The sequence below is a fragment of the Danio rerio genome, chromosome 23, assembly GCF_052040795.2.
Source record: "Danio rerio strain M-AB ecotype USA chromosome 23, GRCz13ab, whole genome shotgun sequence".
In the NCBI taxonomy this organism is placed as follows: Eukaryota; Metazoa; Chordata; class Actinopteri; order Cypriniformes; family Danionidae; genus Danio; species Danio rerio.
In genome coordinates this window covers 1,179,398-1,205,000 of record NC_141043.1, presented here as the reverse complement: position 1 = coordinate 1,205,000, position 25,603 = coordinate 1,179,398, and the positions used below count along the sequence as shown (strand labels likewise).

The 25,603-nt window shown below is 37.2% G+C and overlaps 1 protein-coding gene across 8 annotated transcripts in view; it reads left to right on the top strand.

Annotated features, from left to right (window-relative positions):
• Positions 1-25,603, top strand: part of LOC101886104 (protein sel-1 homolog 3) — a 45,375-nt gene that overhangs the window by 2,969 nt on the left and 16,803 nt on the right. For 2 of the 8 annotated variants that reach the window (XM_087306315.1, XM_087306311.1), the window contains 13 exons: positions 1,649-1,775; positions 6,062-6,183; positions 8,264-8,379; positions 8,933-8,988; positions 10,737-10,860; positions 11,569-11,698; positions 12,878-12,991; positions 14,134-14,351; positions 15,300-15,479; positions 17,224-17,346; positions 18,880-19,020; positions 19,213-19,275; positions 20,981-21,157. In XM_087306315.1, the coding sequence (XP_087162441.1) occupies positions 6,168-6,183; positions 8,264-8,379; positions 8,933-8,988; positions 10,737-10,860; positions 11,569-11,698; positions 12,878-12,991; positions 14,134-14,351; positions 15,300-15,479; positions 17,224-17,346; positions 18,880-19,020; positions 19,213-19,275; positions 20,981-21,157 (1,458 nt within the window). In that variant the 5' untranslated portion in view covers positions 1,649-1,775; positions 6,062-6,167. Of the gene's footprint in view, positions 1-1,648; positions 1,776-6,061; positions 6,184-8,263; positions 8,380-8,932; positions 8,989-10,736; positions 10,861-11,568; positions 11,720-12,853; positions 12,992-14,133; positions 14,352-15,299; positions 15,480-17,223; positions 17,347-18,879; positions 19,021-19,212; positions 19,276-20,980; positions 21,158-25,603 lie in introns of all 8 variants that reach the window. The other 6 variants (XM_087306313.1, XM_087306309.1, XM_087306314.1 and 3 more) reach the window with 3 other exon arrangements.

The window sequence follows — 25,603 nt, the reverse complement described above, 5'->3', positions numbered from 1 at the left end:
TTAAAATGAGCGGAATTCTTGAGGGTTTTTGAGACAACTCAATGTTTTATGTTCAATCCACTTAAATCTGTGAAAACAATTAAGTTAACTTAATTAATTTGTGTTGGGACAACATGAAGGGATTGTGTCCTGCCTTTTTTCACCCAAAAATGAAAGCTAAATATTCTTTCTTCTAACTTCCCCATTGGGAAATGATTTAGCTTGCTTTACAGAAAAACCCACTTAATTATTTATACAAGACATTATTTAGACATCTAAATAAATGCTTCTTGATTTAAGGGGCACCTCTGGTGAAAAATCTACTTTTCAAGCTGTTTGGATAGACATGTGTGTAGGTAGTGCAGGGGTCACCAATCTTGTCCTGGAGGTCCGGTGCCCTGCAGGGTTTAGCTCCAACTTGCCTCAACACACCTGCCTGGCTGTTTCAAGTATACCTAGCAAGACCTTGATTAGCTTGTTCAGGTGTGTTTGATTAGGGTTAGAGCTGAAATCTGCAGGACACCGGCCCTCCAGGAACAAGTTTGGTGATCCCTGGGCCCGGTTTTTCAAAAGTAATCCACTAGGATTTTGGATAAGGGTTTGGATCAAATCTTGAAAATGGGTTTTTCAAAAGAAAAAACGGATAACCTAATCGGATTAGATCACGTAATCCAATCTTGGTTTTGATCTGGATCAAACCTTTAGTTGTGGTTTTTCAGACCTGTTTTGTTGGATTTGGATCACTTTGATCCAAAAAACCTGGATTAAACTGATCCCATCAGAAGGGTAGATTTAGCGTGGATTTCATGCCCAAAATGTAATGAAAACTTAAAAAAAATATTAAATAAAACTATATTTGGATCATGCAGTATCTTACGAGATATACTATTTATTCATAAGGTTTTAATTTAATTTGTTCATCCATCAGGCTATAGTGAGTATAGGCTTTAACGTATTCAGCCTTTCAGTATAGGCCTACAGCAAAGTAGAAAGAGTTTGGCCTCATAAAATAATCCCCCAAACAGCTGTCAAAACTGACCAAAAACAATACATTTTATTCTGTTACTAATTGACTAATTTCCATCACAATGGAAAATGTTTTTGTGTTTAGAATATTTATTAGTGATGCATGATTACAGAATAACAAAAAAATGCAAAGAGTGGCAATGCCTGATTTTTTAAATCTCTTTCAACAATTGCAAAAAGAGACTGGGCAGAAGCACAGCTTCATCTGGCAAAGGAACAACTGACTCTGACCAAACTGCAGCAAACCAAGACCACACTTTAGATCTGCCTCCTAAAGAATACGCTCAGACGAGCTGCTTCCTCCACATCAGATGAGGAAGCCTGACATTATTGTGGAGTTTTCAACATTGTCTTTTTTTATTCAATACATCTATATTTGAAACTTATTTGCGGGGATGGGCTCTTGGCTCCGCCCCCTTGTTAAGTATGGCGGGAAGTTGAAACAAATTTTCATGTGAGGCTTATTAAATGTACCGCTTGTTTGTACTTTGAGCAAATGAATGACATGACAGTGAGCTTAAATGAGAGAATTTGATCAGGTGTTTTTTTTGAGGATACTGTATTGATTTACCAGCTTCATTAACGGTTCGGTATACTTCTAAACTCTGCTGCATCATTTATGTGTTCATCTGTGCCTTTGCAGATACTGTGGATATCCTGACGTTTCCATTCGCAAGTACCGGCGAGAGGTTTGGTGTCATACACACATTCTCCTCCTTCAAGAACGGAGATCTGGAATGGAGACGGACACTCGCTGTAAAACAGCCGAGGTCAGAGTTGTTGTGGAAAACCTTTATTCACATTTCTCACTACTGACTACTAAATCAATGCATGTTACAAAAGGGTAAACAGATATGCATCAAGTACGAGCAAAGCACACTGAGTGGTTGCTAGGTTGTTTCTAGAGGGAGGTTTATCAAGTCTGGCCTCTTTTGTGTTCTGTATCTTGTGCTCTCATTAGCTCTAGATCTTTGGCTCCTTTCGTAGTATGTTCCCTCTCCAAGTATTTTGCCAAGTATACCAACACAACAATACCCTAGACAGCATTCAGAATAACATCAAACATTATTGGCGTATATTTCAACTACAGCGTAGACATGCTCTAGAATGCACTGATAACCCCCTAGCAACAACTTAGACCGTAACATCAACTATTAGCCCCTTTCACACAGTGATACCAGTAAATATCCGGAAAATTTCCGGAACGACTTTACCGGTAAATTCAAAAAAGCGCTGTTCACACAGACGAGGACGTTACAGAATTTTTCCGGAAAAGAGCATTCACACATTCATCCCAAAATGCCGGTAAATTCTGACATCATTCACCACAAATGAGCTCTAAACGGCTGCGCTTGTGTTTGTAAACATTTGACTACATTACAAACTCTTTGGATGATCAGTATTGAGTACAACTCCAATGAAAACATATGGAGGAACACTTTCGCATGTCGAGATGTTCATGATATGTGTGTGTGCTGGCGCTATTGGCGCTCACGGGCACACGGAAAGCTTGAAGGTAAACAAACAACGGATTATCATAAACATTTTATCGATAATTATTTACACAGTTAGCATTAAGAAGGATCATAGAAACGTGATCTGACTAACATCTAGCAGCTAAATGTGTCTGGAAAAATATTCAAAGGCTTTTATTCTCATAAACCGCGCGCACGTGAATGCGTCTGACTGTTCTGATTGGCTTAAGTAGATGTCTCACGTCAGCACGTTCTAGATGTGTACGCGCTCTTTCCGGGAATCTTCCTTCTGCGTTCACACAGCGCAGCATTCCGGCAAATTACCGGTAATGTTACAACTTCTCTTTCCGGAAAATAGCCAGAACGAATTTACCGGTATTTTCAAAAAGGGCCTGTTCACACATACACACCTTTCCGGAAAATTGCCGGTAATTTTCCGGAAAGGTCTGTATGTGTGAAAGGGGCTATTAACTCCAGAGCAACACCTTAGACTGAGTCACTAATTCTACCCTGAACACCATAGCAACAACTTAGTACCCAATGTCAACTCTTAACTCTACAACAACGACCTGGAAATTTCCATTACTGGGCAAGTGTTTGGCCTCTACATGAACTCTGCGAACATAGTAGCTGGCAAATGTCACTTGCAGAAAATGCCCAGTTATATGTATTTGCGTTAGGGCTGCACAATAAATATCGTTATCTCGATTATACTTCAACCCCAAATCAGCACAAGTTAGTTCACTATGGAAAACGCAAATAAAAAAAGTAGTGATTTACAAATTTACTTTGACTTGTATTTCATTGCAGACAATACAACAAACATTATTTAATGTTCCTCATGATTTTATTGTCTTTTTTTTTTCAAACAAAACACATATTCGATTTAGTTTTTTGCAACACATTTAAACAAAAAAAAGTTGGACAGTAAAGCATTTACCACATTGTCATGTTGCCATTGCTGTAATTTTGTCCCATTCTAACTGCACACAAGTCTTAAGGTGGGCAACAGTACGGGGTCTTCGTTGTTGCATTTCGCACTTCAAAATGCACCACACATTCTCTATTGGAGACAGGTCAGGACTGCAGGCAGGCCAGTCCAGTACCTGTGTCCTCTTCCTCTGCAGCAGGACTCTGTAATGTGTGCAGATTGTGGTTTTGGATTGTCTTGTTGAAATTTGCATGGGCGTCCCTGGAGAAGAAGGCAGCATGTTGTGCTCTAAAACCTCTCTGTGTACTTTCCAGCATTAATGGTGCATCACAGAAGAGCAAGTTACCTTTGCCAAGGGCGCTGACACAACCACATACCATTACAGACTCTGGCTTTTTGGAATCGTCCATTTCTCCTGAAAAATACCTGAAACACTGATTCATCTGACCACAGTTCACTTTTCCACTGTGTAATGGTGCATCCCAGATGCATCAGTGGCCAGATAAGTCGACGGTGCTTCTGGACACTGTTAACATAGGGCTTCCATTTGGCACAGTACAGTTTGCACAGGCATTTATTGATGTAACTCTGCATTGTGGTACTTGACAAAGGTTTGCCAAAGTAGTCCTGATCCCATGTGTTGATCTGGCTTATAGATGAATGAGGATTCTTGATATAGCGCCCCCTGAGGGATCGGAGATCACGGTTGTTCAGCTTAGGCTTGCCCCTTGCCCTTTACAAACTGAAACTTCTCCAGATTCCTTGAATCTTTTGTTGATGCTCTGCACTGTTGAAGGTGAAATATCCAAATGTCTTCCTCTCTTTCTCTGAGGAGCATCGTTTATAAACTTTTCAATCATTTTCTCATGTATTTGTTGCCAAACTGGCGATCCTCAGCCCATCTTTGCGCCTAAAGGACTACACCTTTCTTGAATAATCACCTGTTGACATCACCTGTTTCAAATCACATCATTATTTCTCCAGTTTACCTGATTGCTGCCCTAAACTGCTCCTGTACCAACTCTTTTTGAAATGTGTTGCCAAACATTTGTTCGCTGCTTGCATACATTGTTTATCTAAAGGTTGTTTATCAGATTAAGTCTTTACAATCTTTATCCACGCCTCTCCAGGGGTCCGTTCTTCGTACGTGGATTACTCAGTTAGCTGGATTTGGATATTGACGATTTGACACGATCCAGGTTCGTTTCGTTCTTCAAAGCTGATCCGAGAGTTGTTGTCATGGCAACAGTTCTGCTAGGTCAAACCTGATCGGGAGCAAGTTCCATTCATATAAACAGGATTAGATCGGCTCAGTTCAAGCAAAGATAATACAGAAAGTATGTTCCGAGTTCTGATATTTTCTTACAGTAGTAGTTATATACACTTGGGAAAATGGTACATATTTTTAACTATATATACAAAGTTATAGTCATTAATAAAATAAATAAAGTTATACATATTAATAAAACGTATGCAATCTGCACCCTCGAAATGAAAGTATAAAGACTGCCACCTGGTGCTAAGAGAAAACTTATTGAAATGAACTTTTTAGATCGCTTTCGTACAAATTGTGTATAATAGAAATGCAGAATATGTGACTTTTTAAAAGCAATAATACATTTATGCAGTCATAAACATGTTTTGACAGTTAATATGCCAGTGATTTGATGCTTCACAAAAGTTGCAGATGCCTTTACCATTATCAAAATGCTTTTGGAAACAACCAGTTATTCTTTACACTGATTAAAAAACTGTACTATTATAAAGAAAATCTTTTCTAAATGTAGAACTAAATACACTGATTTGCATTGAAATACATGATGAATACTCTCGACACATGAAAGTGTAAAGCCTGCAGCTCACAACAAATGTGGAAGGTTATTCCGTGTCATATTTAACAAGCCGTTTACCGCTAATTTGATGTAATTTTGCTCACATGGATAATTGAATATTAATCAGATGATGTCATCACGCTGCTATGCCGTCAGCCAATCGTTGCATTGCTGATCATGATTTCGAGGATCAACAGATCTGTCCTTCATAACACACGCAGCGATCTCAGATCAGTTCATCCAGACATTCTAATCTGATTCGCGAACTTGTTTGAAGAACCAATTTAGCGAGAGATCAGTTATCAAGATTAAAAGATCCAGGATATGCCAAATATTCTTAGATCATTTAAGCGAGGTACGAAGAACGGACCCCAGTAGCTGAACATAGAGAAAAACAAAAACACTAATGCTGAGAAATGAGAAAGGTAAAAAAAAATCCAATAACCAGTGTTTACGGTCATTGGTGGTGTATCAAAATCTGACAGATTTTTTATTAATTTAATTACCTCCGAAAACCTGTTAAATGTAGTATGATCATTACATAATAAATATTTCTTTTTAAATGCTTAATTAAAATAGCATTTTTGTTAAAGTCAGGTATAACTTAAGAAATATTGTTATCGCAACACACTTAATGACAACATGGCATATTTTTCCAGTATCGTGCACCCCTAATTTGCTTGCAATATTTAATAGCATACCTATTTCCCTCATGCTCAGTGATGTTCAATCACCTAATATGCGCTCCTAAAATGCTTGAGTTGTTATTGAATGTGATGAATGGTGCTGTATTTTTGACACTGTTCTCCTCTCCGCAGTGTGACTCTGTCATTGTGGCTCTACTTGCTGAGCTGGTGTGGCCAGTCAGTGTGTGGCGTGGTCAAACATATTAATAATCAGAGGAAGTATGAAAGCCCGCTCATCATGTTGACTAACACAGGTAAGCCAGTCAGTCTGCATTCCAGCATATGACATAACTTCTGGGAAAATAAAGCAAATCACTAGAGAGGGTTTTCATGACACGTCAGCAGTCGGCCATATTGGAAGTAAGAATGTAAACAACGCCACTGAACTGACATAAACTCACATGTTATGGCTATTATTGCTCTGAAGATGATCAATGTTGTCATGTTTTAGGATGAACTAATCAGTCAGATCAGAAAATACATTACTCATAGACTGTCAAATGTAAAACTGACGAACAAAAATGTGTTTGTGGTGGGCTGAACGGAAGCATTGTTTCCAAAGCAAGAATTCTGACAACATTCATGTTTATTATTATCATTTCCAGACAAGTCTGTGAATTATTAGTTGAGTATGTGAATTATTAATTAACATGTATTATACCTTTCGTTTATCACCTAATCAACTGATTCCTTAATATATTCATTTTATTTTCCGCTTAGTCCCTTTATTAATTAATTAATTACTTATTCATCATATGTTTTATGTAGTGGATGCCCTTCCAGCAGCAACCCATCACTGGGAAACATCCATATCGAGGTAGCAAAGATTTCTGGCTCAGATTTGGCGTAAATCTGCCACAGCAGGCATTCATCCGGCACTGGCATACAGCATGTGGGCCAAACATGGCCCTGGTTTGGCAGAGGTGGCACCGTCTTTAAGGCGGCACACAATACTTGGGCCAGATGTCAAATGTAGTATTTGGCCCAGATGTTAGTAATTAATATGTGCGCCTTGTAAGTTTGGCCTGTCTTGGCCAACAATTTAACCCACATTTAAAATACATTATCGATATTTTCAAATAAAGGAAAAGGTCTAACAATCAGGTCGCTTCAAGAAAAAGCACTGCTATAGCACACCTAACCCTAACCCTAACCCCACCATAAAGTCTTGCACCCTTTTCTGTTTACTAAGTCATTCTCTATACAGTTTAGCAGTTTTCACATGCTTTTCCTGTGTTTTAGACGGCATAAATAGGCAAACAACATATCCAGTAGTATTAACCGTACAATCCTTGTTGTTGTTTACATCCCAGTATTCCCATAAATAAATCAAATGTATGGTGATATATGCAAATTGCATATATGAGATACAAGTTCAAGTTTGGATCGGATATATAGAAAAATATTTATATATATATATATATATATATATATATATATATATATATATATATATATATATATATATATATATATATATATATATTATATATATATATATATATATATATAAATATATATGTGTATATATATATATATGTATATATATATATATATATATATATATATATATATATATATATATATATATATATATATATATATATATATATATGTATATATATATATATATATATATATATAAAAATATATATGTATGTATATATATATATATATATATATATATATATATATATATATATATATATATATATATATATATATATATATATGCTGCATATTTTTTTAATAAAGGAAAAATTGCCATTTATATATATATATTTTTCAATCAATGCAATGACAAAGATCTGCACATATATAAATGTATGCTGTAATAGTTGGCAGTTCATTCCACTGTGGCGACCCTTGATAAATTAGGGACTAAGCCGAAAGAAAATGAATGAATGAATCTCTTTTCCATGATGACAGCACATAATATTTGACTAGATATTTACTAGTGTTCAGCTTAAAGTGACATGTAAAGGCTTCACTAGGGTAATTAGGGTAAAGTTAGGGTAATTAGGCAAGTCATTGTATAACAGTGGTTTGTTCTGGAGACAATCCAACACTAATATTGCTGAAGCGGTGAATAATATTGACCTTAAAATGGCTTTAACACTATTAAAAACTGCTGTTATTCTAGTCCAAATAAAAAAAATAAGACTTTCTCCAGAAGAACAAATATTATCAGACATACAGTACTGTGAGAAATTCCTGAATCTGTTCAACATCATTTGCGAAATATCTGAGGAAAAAAATGAACAGTAGGGTGAATAATTCTGACTCTGACTGTATATTTCTAAATGCACGTTGTGATGTTTGATTTGTCCTCAGGTAATATAGTGCTGCAGGCTCAAACGGTGGATGGAAAGGATCAGGCGTTTACCGCACACACCGCTTTACCCCTCCGAACCTGGATCCGTCTGGATCTCTTTTTTCAGCGGTCAAAGGTACATCAGCAAAATGTAAAATGTAGTCATGTGTACTTCTCTGAGCTGATTACAGGAAGAACTACTGACAAAATCATTGGAGACTAGTGTATATGAATGTAGAGTTGAAGTCAGGAATTTATAGTGAAGCCTTAAGCTGAACACTAGTGTCTTGAAGAATATCCAGTCTAATATTATCATGTTGACGATAAAATAAATCAGTTATTAGAAATCAGTTATTAAAATTATTATGATTAGAAATGTTAAAAATCTGCTCTCCGTTAAACAGAAACTGGGGAAAAAAATACAGGACGAATAAATCTGACTAATGAATAACTGTACACTGTAGAAAACACAGGGTTCCACACAATTCTTTCATGCTGTGCAAACACAAATCAATTAATTAAACTTAAAATTTAAGTGGATTCAACATAAAACAATTCGATTATTCCAAAAACAACTTTAGATTAGTGTTGTTTCAGCTTATTTTAAATAAGTAGTCTTAAATAAGTAGCAAAAGTCATTTTTTGAGTGTGTTTTACTAAAGTCAAACTAAACATTTTTCTCTCATCAGGCAAATATTACAATCAGAAAGGAAGGAAACACTGTGGAGAACACTTATTTATTTGAGTAAGTCATGACATCTCATTTGAACTAAAAATTATTCATTCATTCATTCATTTTCTTGTCGGCTTAGTCCCTTTATTAATCCGGGGTCGCCACAGCGGAATGAACCGCCAACTTATCCAGCAAGTTTTTACGCAGCGGATGTCCTTCCAGCCGCAACCCATCTCTGGGAAAACTAAAAATTATAAATGAAATTATATATAAACAATTTGGGGTGGTTAGCACTGTTGTCTAACAGCAAGAAGGTCACTGGTTCAAGCCTCGGCTGGGTCAGTTGGCGTTTCTGTGTGGAGTTTGCATGTTCTCCCCGTGTTGGTGTGGGTTTCCTCCGGTTTCCCCCACAGTCCAAACACATGCGCTATAGGGGAACTGATGAACTAAATTGGCCGTAGTGTATGAGTGTGTGTGAATGTGAGATTGTATGGGTGTTTCCCAATACTGGATTGCAGCTGGAAGGGCATGCGCTGAGTAAAACATATGCTGGAATAGTTGCCGGTTCATTCCACTGTGGTGACCACTGATGATTAAAGGGACTAAGCTGAAGGAAAATGAATGAATATAAACAAATTGATATTTGTGACCCTGGAGCGCAAAACCAGATCTATGCTGTACGGGAATATATTTCTGGCAGTGGCCAATAAGACATAGTATGGGCCAATATTATTCGTTTATTTTTAAAACAATTGTTAGAATTCAGTAACACATGGTCCATTGTAGTATTAGTAGACTGTTCAATTCAATTCAGCTTTATTTGTATAGCGCTTTTACAATGTAGATCGTGTCAAAGCAGCTTCACATAAATGGTCATAGTAAATTGAACAGTGTAGTTCAGATTTTTAGTGTTTAAGTTCAGTTCAGTTTAGCTCAGTTCAGTGTGGTAAAATCATTACTGAGAGTCCAAACACTGAAGAGCAAATCCATCGATGCATAGCATTACCAATCTCAAACCAGAGAAACCAGACTCAGTTGGGCACAACCATTTTAATTTCTCCGCTGGACTGTCTGCTTAATCTCTGCTGATTCTGCTCCTTCAACAGACATATAACTGACTATAGGAAACTTTGCCAGTACATGTCAACTTACACTAACCCCAACCTAGCAGTCTACTGATAATGTATATATATATATATAAATGTGTGTGTGTGTGTGTGTGTGTATGTGTATGTATATATATATATATATATATATATATATATATATATATATATATATATATATATATATATACACATACATACATATATATATATATATATATATATATATATATATATATATATATATATATATTTATATATATATATATATATATAATATTTATATATAACATTTATACATAGTATTAATATATTCTTATGCATGTGTATTAGTCCGCAGTGCTATATAGTGTGTGTTGGTGTTGTAAATTACGCTACAAACACCTTTAATAATAAACTGCAGCACATTTTCTGTAATTCTACACTCTTATTTCTCTAGATATATTCAATATATTAATTCAAACCACTAACATGTCAGTAAAAGTCACTTTGTTCAACTTTAGAGTTAAATTTACAACATAAGAAGTGGACAAAGCAGAGATCAACATCCCATAATGCAGTTCACAACCACAAATAAACACAAAACACACAAAATGCAGATATTTCCTGCAGATAAATCCTATATTTTACAGTGTACCCAACTAAACATAATTATTTTTAAATAGTTTTCAGTGTAGTTGATCAGTGGTAAACTGCTTTTGTTTTCTTCTTCAGTTTTCATCGCCCAGTTCAGTTCAACGACACATCAGGATATTTTGTGTTTGGTGGATGCCGATACACGCCAGGCTTTCATGGCTATTTTGGACCCATCAGATATTATCGTTTAGGCTCAGAAAAGGTGAGTTCAGTTATCTTGGAGAATTCTCAAAACCAATTTATAAATGTCAGTAAAGTGATAGTTCATCTAAAAATGAACATCTAATGTTAAAAATGAACATCTCCGTGTTGACATTTTCATTTTTGGGTAAACTATCCCTTTAAAGGGGACCTATTATCCAAAAATCACTTTTAAAAGGGGTTTAAACAGTTGTGTGTCTAAAGTTGTGTGTATGAATATAACCAGCTTCTAATGCTAGACATGAATGAATTGTATTGTTTATAATCAGAGTTGATGAAATCAGTCTGCAGAAACACTTTGATTGACATTCTCCCTCTGTACGTGTCATCAGAGAGGGAAAACCCCGCCCATTAGTGCCCATCTCTCCCTCATTAGGCGTTAGTCTTGTTTTTGAATCTGCCACTATGCTGACACACAGGCATCTGTAGCTCCGCCCTCTTCTGTAAAGAGCACAATCTCATTTGAATTTAAAGCGACAGTCACCAAAACCCACAGTTAAGATCAAAGCCTAAAATGGTCAGTTACAGAGAGATAGAGAACATTATCTGTGCGGTATTGTCAGCTCACAATTCACACACACACTTTAGAGACATCGGAGACTTATTTTACATCTTGTATAAAGGAGCATAACAGCTCCCCTTTAATCATTCAATGCAGGATGCTTTCGGACATTCTTGTATGTTAATGTGTTGTATTATTTTATTCAAGGTGAGAAACCCTCTGTCCCCTGCTAGAACTCTACAGGAGCTGGACAGAGTCCACAGACAGTGTGAGGAAATGAAGCAGGTCACTGAGCAGTATCTGCAGGCATTAGGACACAACCGAGACTCCTCTAGAGGTCAGCTCACTTCAAACAATGGTGACTTTTTTATTATTATTAAGCAGATACTTGAATAGCAGTAAGTAGTGGCTTAGGGGTTAGAACTGTGGCCTCAGAGCAAGAAGATCGGTGGTTTGGTCAGTTGGTGTTTCTATGTTGAGTTTGCATGCTTTCCCTGTGTTGGCATGGGTCTGGTTTCCTCCACACCCACAGGGAATTGATGAACTAAATTAACCGTAGTGTATGAGTGTATGTGAATGAGTGTGTATGGGTGTTTCCCAGTGCTGGATTGCAGCTGCAAGGGCGTCTGCTGTGTAAAACATGGATACGTTAGCAGTACCTTTATAGTCCTGGTAATCAGTCTTCTTGAGTTTCAGTGTGGTTGCAATCAGTGGTGATCAAGAACTGGTGTGTGTGAGGTGCATGATGGGAAATGTAGTCCAGGTTAGTGGCAGATGTGCAATAGTGTGCATGATACTAAGTGTTCTCCAGGGATCTGAAAAGGCTAGATCACTGGTGATCATGATAATTACACTGCAGAAAATGTTTTAGTCTTGTTTTTAGTCGAAATGTCTGCGATATATTATGTCTAGAAGTGGTTTCTAGACAAGGAAAGCATATGATCTTCTTTTCAGAAATAATGAGTCAAAATTAAGTGAGTTTTTCCTTAAAACAAGCTAAATAATCTACCAATGGGGCAACAAAAATAATCTCATGTCAAAAGGAAAAACAGGCTCTGAACCACTTATTCAAAACATGATTCGTAGAGGTTTTTCGAAGTGTTTTGAAAGCACCTATCACTATTTCCAATCAGAAATTATGATGTTGTTCTCTTGAACACATGGGATATAAAAAGTTTATGCAGTTATTTTTAAAAACAAAGTCAATTTAGCAGCTTTGGGTGAAAAAAATAGCTGCTTTTGGTGTGAATACATTTTGTGGTCATTTACTCACACTCAGATCTCATTGTCAGGCAAATGTTTGTGATTAATAAGGTGAGGCGCTCAAACCAGTGCCTTTAGGATGGAATCAATAACAATAAACCACATTCAAAACTGTTGAGCACCAGTGTGATTAATATGAAGATGTTTTGGCTTTTTTTAATACGTAATTAAGCAGTAAACGAGTAAACGACTACAGTTTTCCATTGACTGTTTTTTTGTTGGTCATCAGATGTTTGTGTGTCTCATTATGAAGACCTTAGGAGGATGTTTGGAAGTAGGAACTGCCCACAAACTTGGTCGTGGGACCAGCAAAGAAGATTCAACATCACCTTGAGGCTTCTAGAGGAGCACCAGGACTACTTAACAGGTAGAAAATAAATTAAAAGTTTTCTGACACACCAAGCAGATGCCACGGAGCTACCAGCAATGAAAAACAACTGTGGGTTGACCTGCGTTAGATGAGCCTGGGATATAAATGTCGCACTTGAACACATTACAATAAATAAATGTATTTTGGGGCTCTTGACAGGATCCAACTAGTGCAGACAGTGCAAATTAGCTCAAAGGGGTAAATGTACAGTAAATAAATAAATCATAATGACAAGTTAGTTCATTAGTAATATTTAGATTATTTCGAATATTACTGTAGTAGTATTAATATTAAAATCAACTGATCTGCCTGCAGCTATTGAGGGCTTACAGTGCTCTAGAAAACCATATTTGAGATAAACAGTACTGTAATTAAATCAATCAAAAGTATTAACATGCATATAGATAGAAGCATTGCATACTATCACGATCACCAGCGATCTAACCACAATAGATCCCTGGAGTACATTCACATGAACTACACTCCTGCCTCAAAACGAACTACAGATTCTGTCATGCAACACACACACACACCTGCTCCCAGTCACCATTGATTTGCAGCTGATGCTGCTTAATGACTGATTACACACTCATATATAGGGCTTACTTGGTCTTGGTTAACTGTATAGTCAACATTACGATCCTTGTTTTGTCTTGCCGTGTTAGACCCTAGCTTTGTTTTGTTTGTTTATTCCTGTATGCTGCCTGCCTGTTTGACCATCTGCCTGTTTTCCACGACTCTGGATTTCCAGCATACATCTGTTTGCTCCTGTGTTCACCATTGCTTGCCTGACCATCCTGCTAATAAATCCTGCATTTGGATCCTTGCATGTAGGTTGTCAGCATCACAGGGATAGATTTTAGCTATGGTTGAGTGTCCTGTTCTGTAGGAGTTTCAGATTTTCAGCAAGCTAAAATCAGGGCTAAAATTGCATAATGTGAATTCAGCATAAAAGGCACAAGGAGAGGGAACGATTGATCAGATCTCAGGACCAATGAATTGCTAAACATGCTCCAATTCGTAAAACAACATACAAATAAGCATAACACTGCTCTACTATTCATCTGCTGGGTGTGTCAGGACCACAGTGTGAACTACCCGCAGCTCTTGGTGAACAGGTCTCCTCTTCTGCTCCTCAGGTCTGGACTCCAGTGGCAAGCCTTTGCATAATCTAAGCCAGATGATTTTTCATGATGCAGTAAAGACAATCTCTAAAGCAGGGCAGTCTGATGTTGGCCCCAAGTCCACTGCGATTGTGCATCTCCAGGTGTCCTCCTGCTGGGGTCACCAGCCCTCCTCTCTCCTGCTGGCCACCCTGCACCTGTCTGGCCTGGGTGTCCCTGTGGAGCTGGAGCAGGTGAGCAGCACAACACCTTACGGTACTAACTCCATCATTAGTTGTGTCAAATTCATGTTGACTTGTAATGGACTCTTTTATGAGATACTATGATGACTTCTGCTGCTGAGAAACCCGCCAATGTGAAAAGGGTCCATCTTTAATCAGCACAGCTCTCCTTTTCATTAAGAAGCTTTGGTTAGATCAACAGGAGCTAGAGTATTTAGAGCCTTATAGAAGCAATACAGAATACAGAACTTAACAGGCAGCCAGTGTAAACCACTTCTCTGGTGACATGTTTACTATCGAGGGCAGAATAAACTTTTCAATCACATGAGATCCACTAATAGCCAGCCATAATATATCCAATCAATTCCTCCTGGACCAAATCTGTTCCTGCCCCACATAATTTCTTGTTTGTGAAGGGGTTTGACTCACTTAAATGTTCATTCATTCATTTTCTTGTCGGCTTAGTCCCTTTATTAATCCGGGGTCGCCACAGCGGAATGAACCGCCAACTTATCCAGCAAGTTTTTACACAGCGGATGCCCTTCCAGCCGCAACCCATCTCTGGGAAACATCCACACACACATTGACACACTACGGACAATTTAGCCTTCCTGTATCACATGTCTTTGGACTGTGGGGGAAACCGGAGCATCCGGAGGAAACCCACGCGAAGGCAGGGAGAACATGCAAACTCCACACAGAAACGACAGCTGAGCCGAGGATCGAACCAGCGACCCAGCGACCTTCTTGATGTGAGGCGACAGCAATACCTACTGCACCACTTGCCTTGCCATCTCACTTAAATGTCTAACAGGGAATAGCAATTGCTGATGTGGCTAATAAGCTGCCGAGCTTTTATTATGCCACAGTCCAGCGCTTCTGGTTCTTCAGCCCATGATGACGTGGAGAATCAGCAGCGCTGTTTTATCAGACTATATGTTTTCCTCATCTCTTCCTCAGGGTCATGTGTATAGTTTGATAGGCGGCGTATCTGATGACCGACTCGCTCTCATGCATTTGGGATACAAGCACATGCAAGGTCTGGATGGGTTCCCCAAAGACCAGAATACAGCAAACGGATACTACGACAACATCGGCAGACAGACCAGCATCGACCGCGATAAAGTACAGGACTCTGCGGTGAGTTACACATTTACTCATATACAGAGATTTGTATCTATATAAAACATCACTGTTGTATTATATTATATTATATTGACGTCAGAATTATTAGCACCCCGTTTATTTTTTTCCTCCTATTTCTGTTTAGCAGAGAGCAGATTTCTTCAGCACATTTCTAATCATGATAGTGTTAATAACTCATCTCTAATAACTGATTTATTTTCTCTTTGTCATGATGACAGCACATAATATTAGACTAGATATTCTTCAAGACACTAGTGTTCAGCTTAAAGTGACATGTAAAGGCTTCACTAGGGTAATTAGGGTAAAGTTAGGGTAATTAGGCAAGTCATTGTATAACAGTGGTTTGTTCTGGAGACAATCCAACACTAATATTGCTGAAAGGGCGAATAATATTGACCTTAACATGGGTTTAAAACTATTAAAACTGCTTTTATTCTAGCCAAAATAAAACAAATAAGACCTTATTGTAAAGTGTGACTAAATTTTGGTTTCAAAAACTTATAAGGCATACATAAATCCAGATATTTCTTATTGAAAGACATTTGAATGCTTCTCTAAATGAGTGAGATTTTATTCCAGACACAAAAATCCTCGTTAATTCCACTCATGCAGACACTCTGCAGATTACATGGTCTAAGGGAGTTACATTTACAAATGCTCATTTGCTTATAAAATACTGCCTTTAGCATTAGGAGTATCTCTTGTTTTTCTGTGAACACAGTCAAATATTTGGAAAAATGACACGGGTGTAGATTGTTCAGCTTATCACTTAAGAAATCTTAGAGTTAAACTTTAAAGGGCACCTATTTTACCCCTTTTACAAGATATAAGATTAGCCTCCTGAATGTTTCAGAATAGTTTCAGCTCAAAATACCCATCGGATTATTTATTATAGCCTCCAGAATCTGCCCATTTTTGTAGCCTGTGGCTTTAAATGCAAATGAGCTGCTTCTTCCCGCCCACCATTCTTACAAGCGTGTCTGCTTCTCGTCATGCTTTATGTCAGATAAACAGCAGTCAGTGATAGAGACAGACATGGATGAAGCTGAAATACAGCTCAGTCAAAAATACCAAGTTTATTTGAGGTATTTGTGGTGGAGTTTATTCAAGCCTTTCTGAAACGATAAGTCACACACAAATGCCATTTGCAGTACACACAAACACGCGCGCACACGTATTAGCGTTTACTGACACCATGTGGCCGTGGTGCTTATAGCGGTTAAGAATTACAGCGATTTTACTGTCTTCATTACAAACATGCTTCATTAGAAACATTTTAAACTTATAAAAATTATTAAAATCACAGAGAATTTTATCCCAGTTTATTTGCACAAGAAATGTTCTGTTGACATGTGTGTACATGTTATTATAGAAACATGGTGCCTGTCAATCAATCGGTGGGTGGGGAAACGACACTCTAATATCACATTGCGGTCGGCCTCAAAATGGGGGGGATTTGGGTCCTATTTTAATATCAGGAAATTAAAGAAAATAGAGACTTGTTGTGTTTCTATCACTCCAATATGACTGTGGTCACACTATACTACACACACTTCTGTCCAAACAGCTTACAAAAGATGATTTTCATCATAGCTGCCCTTTAAAAAAACAAGACACACCCAAACTCGCTGTCTGTCAGAAATCAAATTGTTTTGTACAGTTTTTAATGATTGTGTATTAGCATTACACACTGGTTTGGTGTGTAATGGTTTTATCTGAATGTGTTTCTTCTTTTCAGCAAACTCTCACTGAACATGTGCATTTGAGCAATCACTTTGAGCTCCACAGTCAGAAGGGGGAATCGGGAGACATTGTGCAGTATCTGAAATACCAGGCTGAGAGAGGAGATCTGGAGTCTCAGGTCTTCTTGATTTTTTCATCATCTCTGTTTGTCTGTAAATCTAAATGTAAAGCTAAAACCAGAGCTTAATCTGTGCCGGAGCAAGCCACATCTGGATTCAGCACCTCTGAAATCTGATCCGGCACCTCATTTTATCAATCCCCCTCCTCACACGCACCCCCGCTCTTCACTGTCATCTGTAACTCCCCAAACCTTTTCGTCCGCCTCCACCCCCCCTGCACCTCGCATTTGGATGTATGGGTGTATTGATGGATGGATGGATGGATGGATGGATGGATAGTATATATGGATGGATGGATGAATGGATTGATGGATGGATGGATGGATGGATGGATGAATGGATTGATGGATGGATGGATGGGGGGATGGATAGTATGTTTGTATGTATAGATGGATGGGTTTGTGTGTTTGTGTGTGTGTGTGTGTGTGTATATGCATAATAGATGGATGCCTGGATGGGTGCACAGATGTTTGGATGGATGGATGGATGGATGGATGGTTGTCTGGACAGATGCATGGGTGGATGAATGGACACTCTGTATGGATGGATGAATGTAAGGATGGATACCTGGATGGATGGATGGATGGATGGATGTACCTAGGGATGGATGCGTAGACACTATGTATGGATGGATGGGTGTACGGATGGGTATATGGACAGATGTATGGGTGTATGGATGGATGGATGGATAGACGCTATGTATGGACAGATGTATGCATGGATGGATGTATGGTATGTATTTGTATGTATGCATGGATGGATAAATGGATGGGTGTATGGATGGATGGATGAACACTATATATTTATGGATGGATGGGTGTATGGATGGACACTATGTATGGATATATAAACTGGATGGATGGATGGATGGATGGGTGTATGGGTGTTTGGATGGATGTGTGTGTATGTATGTATGTATTTATACATAGATGGATGGATGAATGGATGGATAGTATGTATGGATGGATGTATGCATGGATGGATGTATGCCTGGTTGAATGTATGGATGGATGGGGAATAGATAGTATGTTTGTATGTATAGATAGATGTGTGTGTGTGTGTGTTTGTGTGTGTGTGTGTGTGTGTGTGTGTGTGTGTGGCTGTGTATGTGTGTGTGTGTATATATATATATGTATAGGGTTAGGGTTCGTATGGATGGATTTATGAATGGATGGATGGATGGGTGTCTGGACAGATGCATGGGTGGATGGATGGATGTACGGATGGATACCTTCATGAATGGATGTACCCAGAGATGGATAGGTAGACACTATGTATGTGTGTATGTGTGTATGTATGTATGTATGTATTTGCGTGTGTGTGTGTGTGTGTGTGTGTGTGTGTGTGTATGTGTGTGTGTGTGTGTATTTATGTATTTATGTATGTATTTATGTATGTATGTATGTATGCATGCATGCATGGATGTGAGATGAATGGATGGACAGTATGTGTGTGTATGGATGGATGGAGGTGTAACTTCGTGTGAGTTTCTCAGCAGTTGTTGTAGTATAATGGTCCGGTGTTTCCTGTAGAAATCTCTGGCGCGGATGCTCCTGTGGGGCAGCAACGGTGTGGATAAAGACCTGCAGACGGGAGCCATGTGGTGTGCCCGGAGCGCCCTGCAGATGCTCGACCCCTCCGCCATGTATGACTACGCAATTCTGCTGCTAAAGGTGATGCTCATGGATATGCCTCGAGCAGTACTTTTTCACGCATTTGCATTGTCAGAGCACACATGCTTGTTTTGTATAAGAAGAAGCTCCTGAACACAAGATTAGGAAAATGTGTGTACAATGCTGTCTGTAGATCAGGATAACCTGTCACGAAGACATGAACAAACAGCTGATTTGTTGATGATTGAACAGGGCACCGGAGTGAAGAAGAACCGAACGCTTGGCCTGGAGCTTTTAGAGCAAGCTGCTGACATGGTGAGCACACAGACTCCATCAGCATCTGTGTAAATTGTGTGTTGTGTTATTGTTTGGTTTGGCTGTATCGGCTTGTCATATAGAAGCAGAATGACTAAACTGATTAAGACTGCATCTAAAGTGATTGGAGTTCAACAGACATTGCTGCAAGATATTGTTAGAGAACGTGTGGTTGACCCTTTAATTCAGTAAAGTTTTCATCCAGTATGTGGCGCTGCTGAGTCTTAATTTGGCCACAGCTTTATCTGTGTTTCAGCTAATAGAGTGATTATAGGCTGCAAATCTAACTTTGACAAATTTTGTATGCATGTATGTATTGATGAATGGATCTATTAATGGATGAATGGATGAGTGTATGAATGGATGGATGGATGGATGGATAGATAGCCAGTTTGTTTTTATGGCTGGATGGATGGATGGTTTTGTGTATTGATAGATGTATGGATGGATGAAAGGATGGGTGTATGGATGGATGAATGGATGGATGGACAGTATGTTTGGATGGGTGGATGGATAAATGGATGGATGGATGGATAGATGTATGAATGGATGGATGGATCAATGTGTGTGTATTGATGGATGGATGAATGGGTGGATGAAAATATGGGTGTACAGATGGATGGAGGATGGATGGATGGATGAACAATATGTATTGATGTATGAGTGAATAGTGTGTATGGATGGGTGGATGAGTGTACGGAAAGATAGGCGGATGAATGGATGGATGAATAAGTAGATGGATGAGTGTATAGATTGATGGATGGATAGGTATATGGATGGATGGATGGATTGATGGATGGATGGATGTGTGTATGTATTTATGGATGAATGGGTGGATGAAAATATGGGTAAACGAATGGGTGGATGGAAGGATGGACAGTATGTTTGTATGGCTATATGACTGGTTATTGTTTATGGATGGATGGATGGATGGATGAGTCTATGGAAAAATTGATGAATGAATGGATTAATGAATGGACAGATGGGCGTATGAATGGATGGATGGATGAGTGGATGGATAGAAGAGTGTATGGATGGATGAATGGATAGAAGAGTGTATGGATGGATGGATAGGTGTATGGATGGATGAATGGATTGATGTGTCTGTAGATTGAATGAAAATATGGGGGTATGGATGGACAGATGGATGGACGGTATGTTTGTTTGGATGTATGGGTGGATAGTATGTATGGATGGATTAGCATATGGAAGGATGGATGGATGGATGGATGCATGGATAGATGGATGGATGGTTTTGTGTGTATTGATAGATGTATGGATGGATAAGCAAATGGAAGGATGGATGGATGGGTGTATGGATGGATGGACAGTATGTTCGTATGGATAGATGGATGGATAGTGTGTATGGATGGATGTATGCATGTATGGATGGATGGATGGATGGATGTGTGCATGGATGAATGTTAGGAGGAGGTACGATTTGTCATTCCAATACAAAAAGGTTTGGTTTCTGGCTTTTGGATGGAGTAAATATGCTGGAATGTACATCATTTTGGATGGATGTGGTTTTTAATTTGACCTTTATTTATCTTCATTAGTACTCATTGTGTCTTTATGTATTTATGATTATGTGTGAGATTGTGTAACGGTGTCAAATCAACTGTCCTAAGTGATGAATAACCCAACCTAACTCTAACTTAAATGTTGTGATGTCTATAATGGCCATTGTGTGTGTGTTTCGCAGGGTTCTGTTGAAGCTCTGAATGGACTCGGGTGGTATTACAGTACCATAGTAAAGGACAGAAGTAAAGCCATAGAGTACTTTGAGTTGGCTGCTCAGAACGGCAGTCGCGATGGGCTTTTCAATGTTGGCGTCTACCAGTTAAACGGTCTCAATCCTGATAAACCAGACAGAAATGAGGTGAGGGCCTGCACATGTACTCTTTACTGAATAGTCCAACTCGAAAATGGATGTCATTGACTCACCTTTATGTCCTCTTTTGTTTACACTCTTTAAAGAAATGTTCTTCAGTGATATCTTTGGTTGCCGATACAACTATATTAAAAATCAACAGCACTTGGTGTCACTACCACTTTTCAGATGACAGTTGTTTCTCATGGGGACGTCTGTAAAAAAAATCCCCAAAGCTAGCCAATGATTAAACTTTTAATACGTTTAAATAATGTAGCAGACATCTCAGTTTGTCATCATCATCGCCATTTAATACAGTGTAAATTCACTATTGTTGATCCTGGACCATCGTCATCATTTAATACAGTGTAAATTCACTATTGTTGATCCTGGATCATCATCATCATTTAATACAGTGTAAATTCACTATTGTTGATCCTGGATCATCATCATCATTTAATACAGTGTAAATTCACTATTGTTGATCCTGGACCATCGTCATCATTTAATACAGTGTAAATTCACTATTGTTGATCCTGGACCATCATCATCATTTAATACAGTGTAAATTCACTATTGTTGATCCTGGATCATCATCATTTAATACAGTGTAAATTCACTATTGTTGATCCTGGACCATCATCATTTAATACAGTGTAAATTCACTATTGTTGATCCTGGATCATCATCATCATTTAATACAGTGTAAATTCACTATTGTTGATCCTGGATCATCATCATCATTTAAATACAGTGTAAATTCACTATTGTTGATCCTGGATCATCATCATCATTTAATACAGTGTAAATTCACTATTGTTGATCCTGGATCATCATCATCATTTAAATACAGTGCAAATTCACTATTGTTGATCCTGGACCATCATCATCATTTAATACAGTGTAAATTCACTATTGTTGATCCTGGATCATCATCATCATTTAATACAGTGTAAATTCACTATTGTTGATCCTGGATCATCATCATCATTTAATACAGTGTAAATTCACTATTGTTGATCCTGGATCATCATCATCATTTAAATACAGTGTAAATTCACTATTGTTGATCCTGGATCATCATCATTTAATACAGTGTAAATTCACTATTGTTGATCCTGGACCATCATCATTTAATACAGTGTAAATTCACTATTGTTGATCCTGGATCATCATCATCATTTAAATACAGTGTAAATTCACTATTGTTGATCCTGGATCATCATCATCATCATTTAATACAGTGTAAATTCACTATTGTTGATCCTGGATCATCATCATCATTTAAATACAGTGTAAATTCACTATTGTTGATCCTGGATCATCATCATCATTTAAATACAGTGTAAATTCACTATTGTTGATCCTGGATCATCATCATCATTTAATACAGTATAAATTCACTATTGTTGATCCTGGACCATCATCATCATTTAATACAGTGTAAATTCACTATTGTTGATCCTGGATCATCATCATCATTTAAATACAGTGTAAATTCACTATTGTTGATCCTGGATCATCATCATCATTTAATACAGTGTAAATTCACTAATGTTGATCCTGGACCATCATCATTTAATACAGTGTAAATTCACTATTGTTGATCCTGGATCATCATCATCATTTAATACAGTGTAAATTCACTATTGTTGATCCTGGACCATCATCATTTAATACAGTGTAAATTCACTATTGTTGATCCTGGATCATCATCATCATTTAAGAACAGTGTAAATTCACTATTGTTGATCCTGAACCATCATCATTTAATACAGTGTAAATTCACTATTGTTGATCCTGGATCATCATCATCATTTAATACAGTGTAAATTCACTATTGTTGATCCTGGACCATCATCATTTAAATACAGTGTAAATTCACTATTGTTGATCCTGGACCATCATCATCATTTAATACAGTGTAAATTCACTATTGTTGATCCTGGACCATCATCATCATTTAATACAGTGTAAATTCACTATTGTTGATCCTGGATCATCATCATCATTTAAATACATTGTAAATTCACTATTGTTGATCCTGGATCATCATCATCATTTAATACAGTGTAAATTCACTATTGTTGATCCTGGATCATCATCATCATTTAATACAGTGTAAATTCACTATTGTTGATCCTGGACCATCATCATTTAAATACAGTGTAAATTCACTATTGTTGATCCTGGATCATCATCATCATTTAATACAGTGTAAATTCACTATTGTTGATCCTGGATCATCATCATCATTTAATACAGTGTAAATTCACTATTGTTGATCCTGGACCATCATCATCATTTAATACAGTGTAAATTCACTATTGTTGATCCTGGATCATCATCATCATTTAATACAGTGTAAATTCACTATTGTTGATCCTGGACCATCATCATTTAAATACAGTGTAAATTCACTATTGTTGATCCTGGACCATCATCATCATTTAATACAGTGTAAATTCACTATTGTTGATCCTGGACCATCATCATCATTTAATACAGTGTAAATTCACTATTGTTGATCCTGGATCATCATCATCATTTAATACAGTGTAAATTCACTATTGTTGATCCTGGACCATCATCATTTAAATACAGTGTAAATTCACTATTGTTGATCCTGGATCATCATCATCATTTAATACAGTGTAAATTCACTATTGTTGATCCTGGATCATCATCATCATCATTTATTACAGTGTAAATTCACTATTGTTGATCCTGGATCATCATCATCATTTAAATACAGTGTAAATTCACTATTGTTGATCCTGGACCATCATCATTTAAATACAGTGTAAATTCACTATTGTTGATCCTGGACCATCATCATTTAAATACAGTGTAAATTCACTATTGTTGATCCTGGACCATCATCATCATTTAATACAGTGTAAATTCACTATTGTTGATCCTGGATCATCATCATCATCATTTATTACAGTGTAAATTCACTATTGTTGATCCTGGATCATCATCATCATTTAAATACAGTGTAAATTCACTAATGTTGATCCTGGATCATCATCATCATTTAAATACAGTGTAAATTCACTAATGTTGATCCTGGATCATCATCATCATTTAAATACAGTGTAAATTCACTATTGTTGATCCTGGATCATCATCATCATTTAATACAGTGTAAATTCACTAATGTTGATCCTGGACCATCATCATTATCATTTAAATACAGTGTAAATTCACTATTGTTGATCCTGGACCATCATCATTATCATTTAAATACAGTGTAAATTCACTATTGTTGATCCTGGATCATCATCATCATTTAATACAGTGTAAATTCACTATTGTTGATCCTGGATCATCATCATTTAATACAGTGTAAATTCACTATTGTTGATCCTGGATCATCATCATCATTTAAATACAGTGTAAATTCACTATTGTTGATCCTGGATCATCATCATCATTTAATACAGTGTAAATTCACTATTGTTGATCCTGGATCATCATCATCATTTAATACAGTGTAAATTCACTATTGTTGATCCTGGACCATCATCATCATTTAATACAGTGTAAATTCACTATTGTTGATCCTGGATCATCATCATCATTTAAATACAGTGTAAATTCACTAATGTTGATCCTGGACCATCATCATCATTTAATACAGTGTAAATTCACTATTGTTGATCCTGGACCATCATCATTTAATACAGTGTAAATTCACTATTGTTGATCCTGGATCATCATCATTTAATACAGTGTAAATTCACTATTGTTGATCCTGGATCATCATCATCATTTAAATACAGTGTAAATTCACTAATGTTGATCCTGGACCATCATCATCATCATTTAAATACAGTGTAAATTCACTATTGTTGATCCTGGATCATCATCATTTAATACAGTGTAAATTCGCTATTGTTGATCCTGGATCATCATCATCATTTAAATACAGTGTAAATTCACTATTGTTGATCCTGGATCATCATCATCATTTAATACAGTGTAAATTCACTATTGTTGATCCTGGATCATCATCATTTAATACAGTGTAAATTCACTATTGTTGATCCTGGATCATCATCATCATTTAATACAGTGTAAATTCACTATTGTTGATCCTGGACCATCATCATCATTTAATACAGTGTAAATTCACTATTGTTGATCCTGGACCATCATCATCATTTAATACAGTGTAAATTCACTATTGTTGATCCTGGATCATCATCATCATTTAAATACAGTGTAAATTCACTAATGTTGATCCTGGACCATCATCATCATCATTTAAATACAGTGTAAATTCACTATTGTTGATCCTGGATCATCATCATCATTTAAATCCAGTGTAAATTCACTATTGTTGATCCTGGATCATCATCATCATTTAATACAGTGTAAATTCACTATTGTTGATCCTGGATCATCATCATTTAATACAGTGTAAATTCACTATTGTTGATCCTGGAT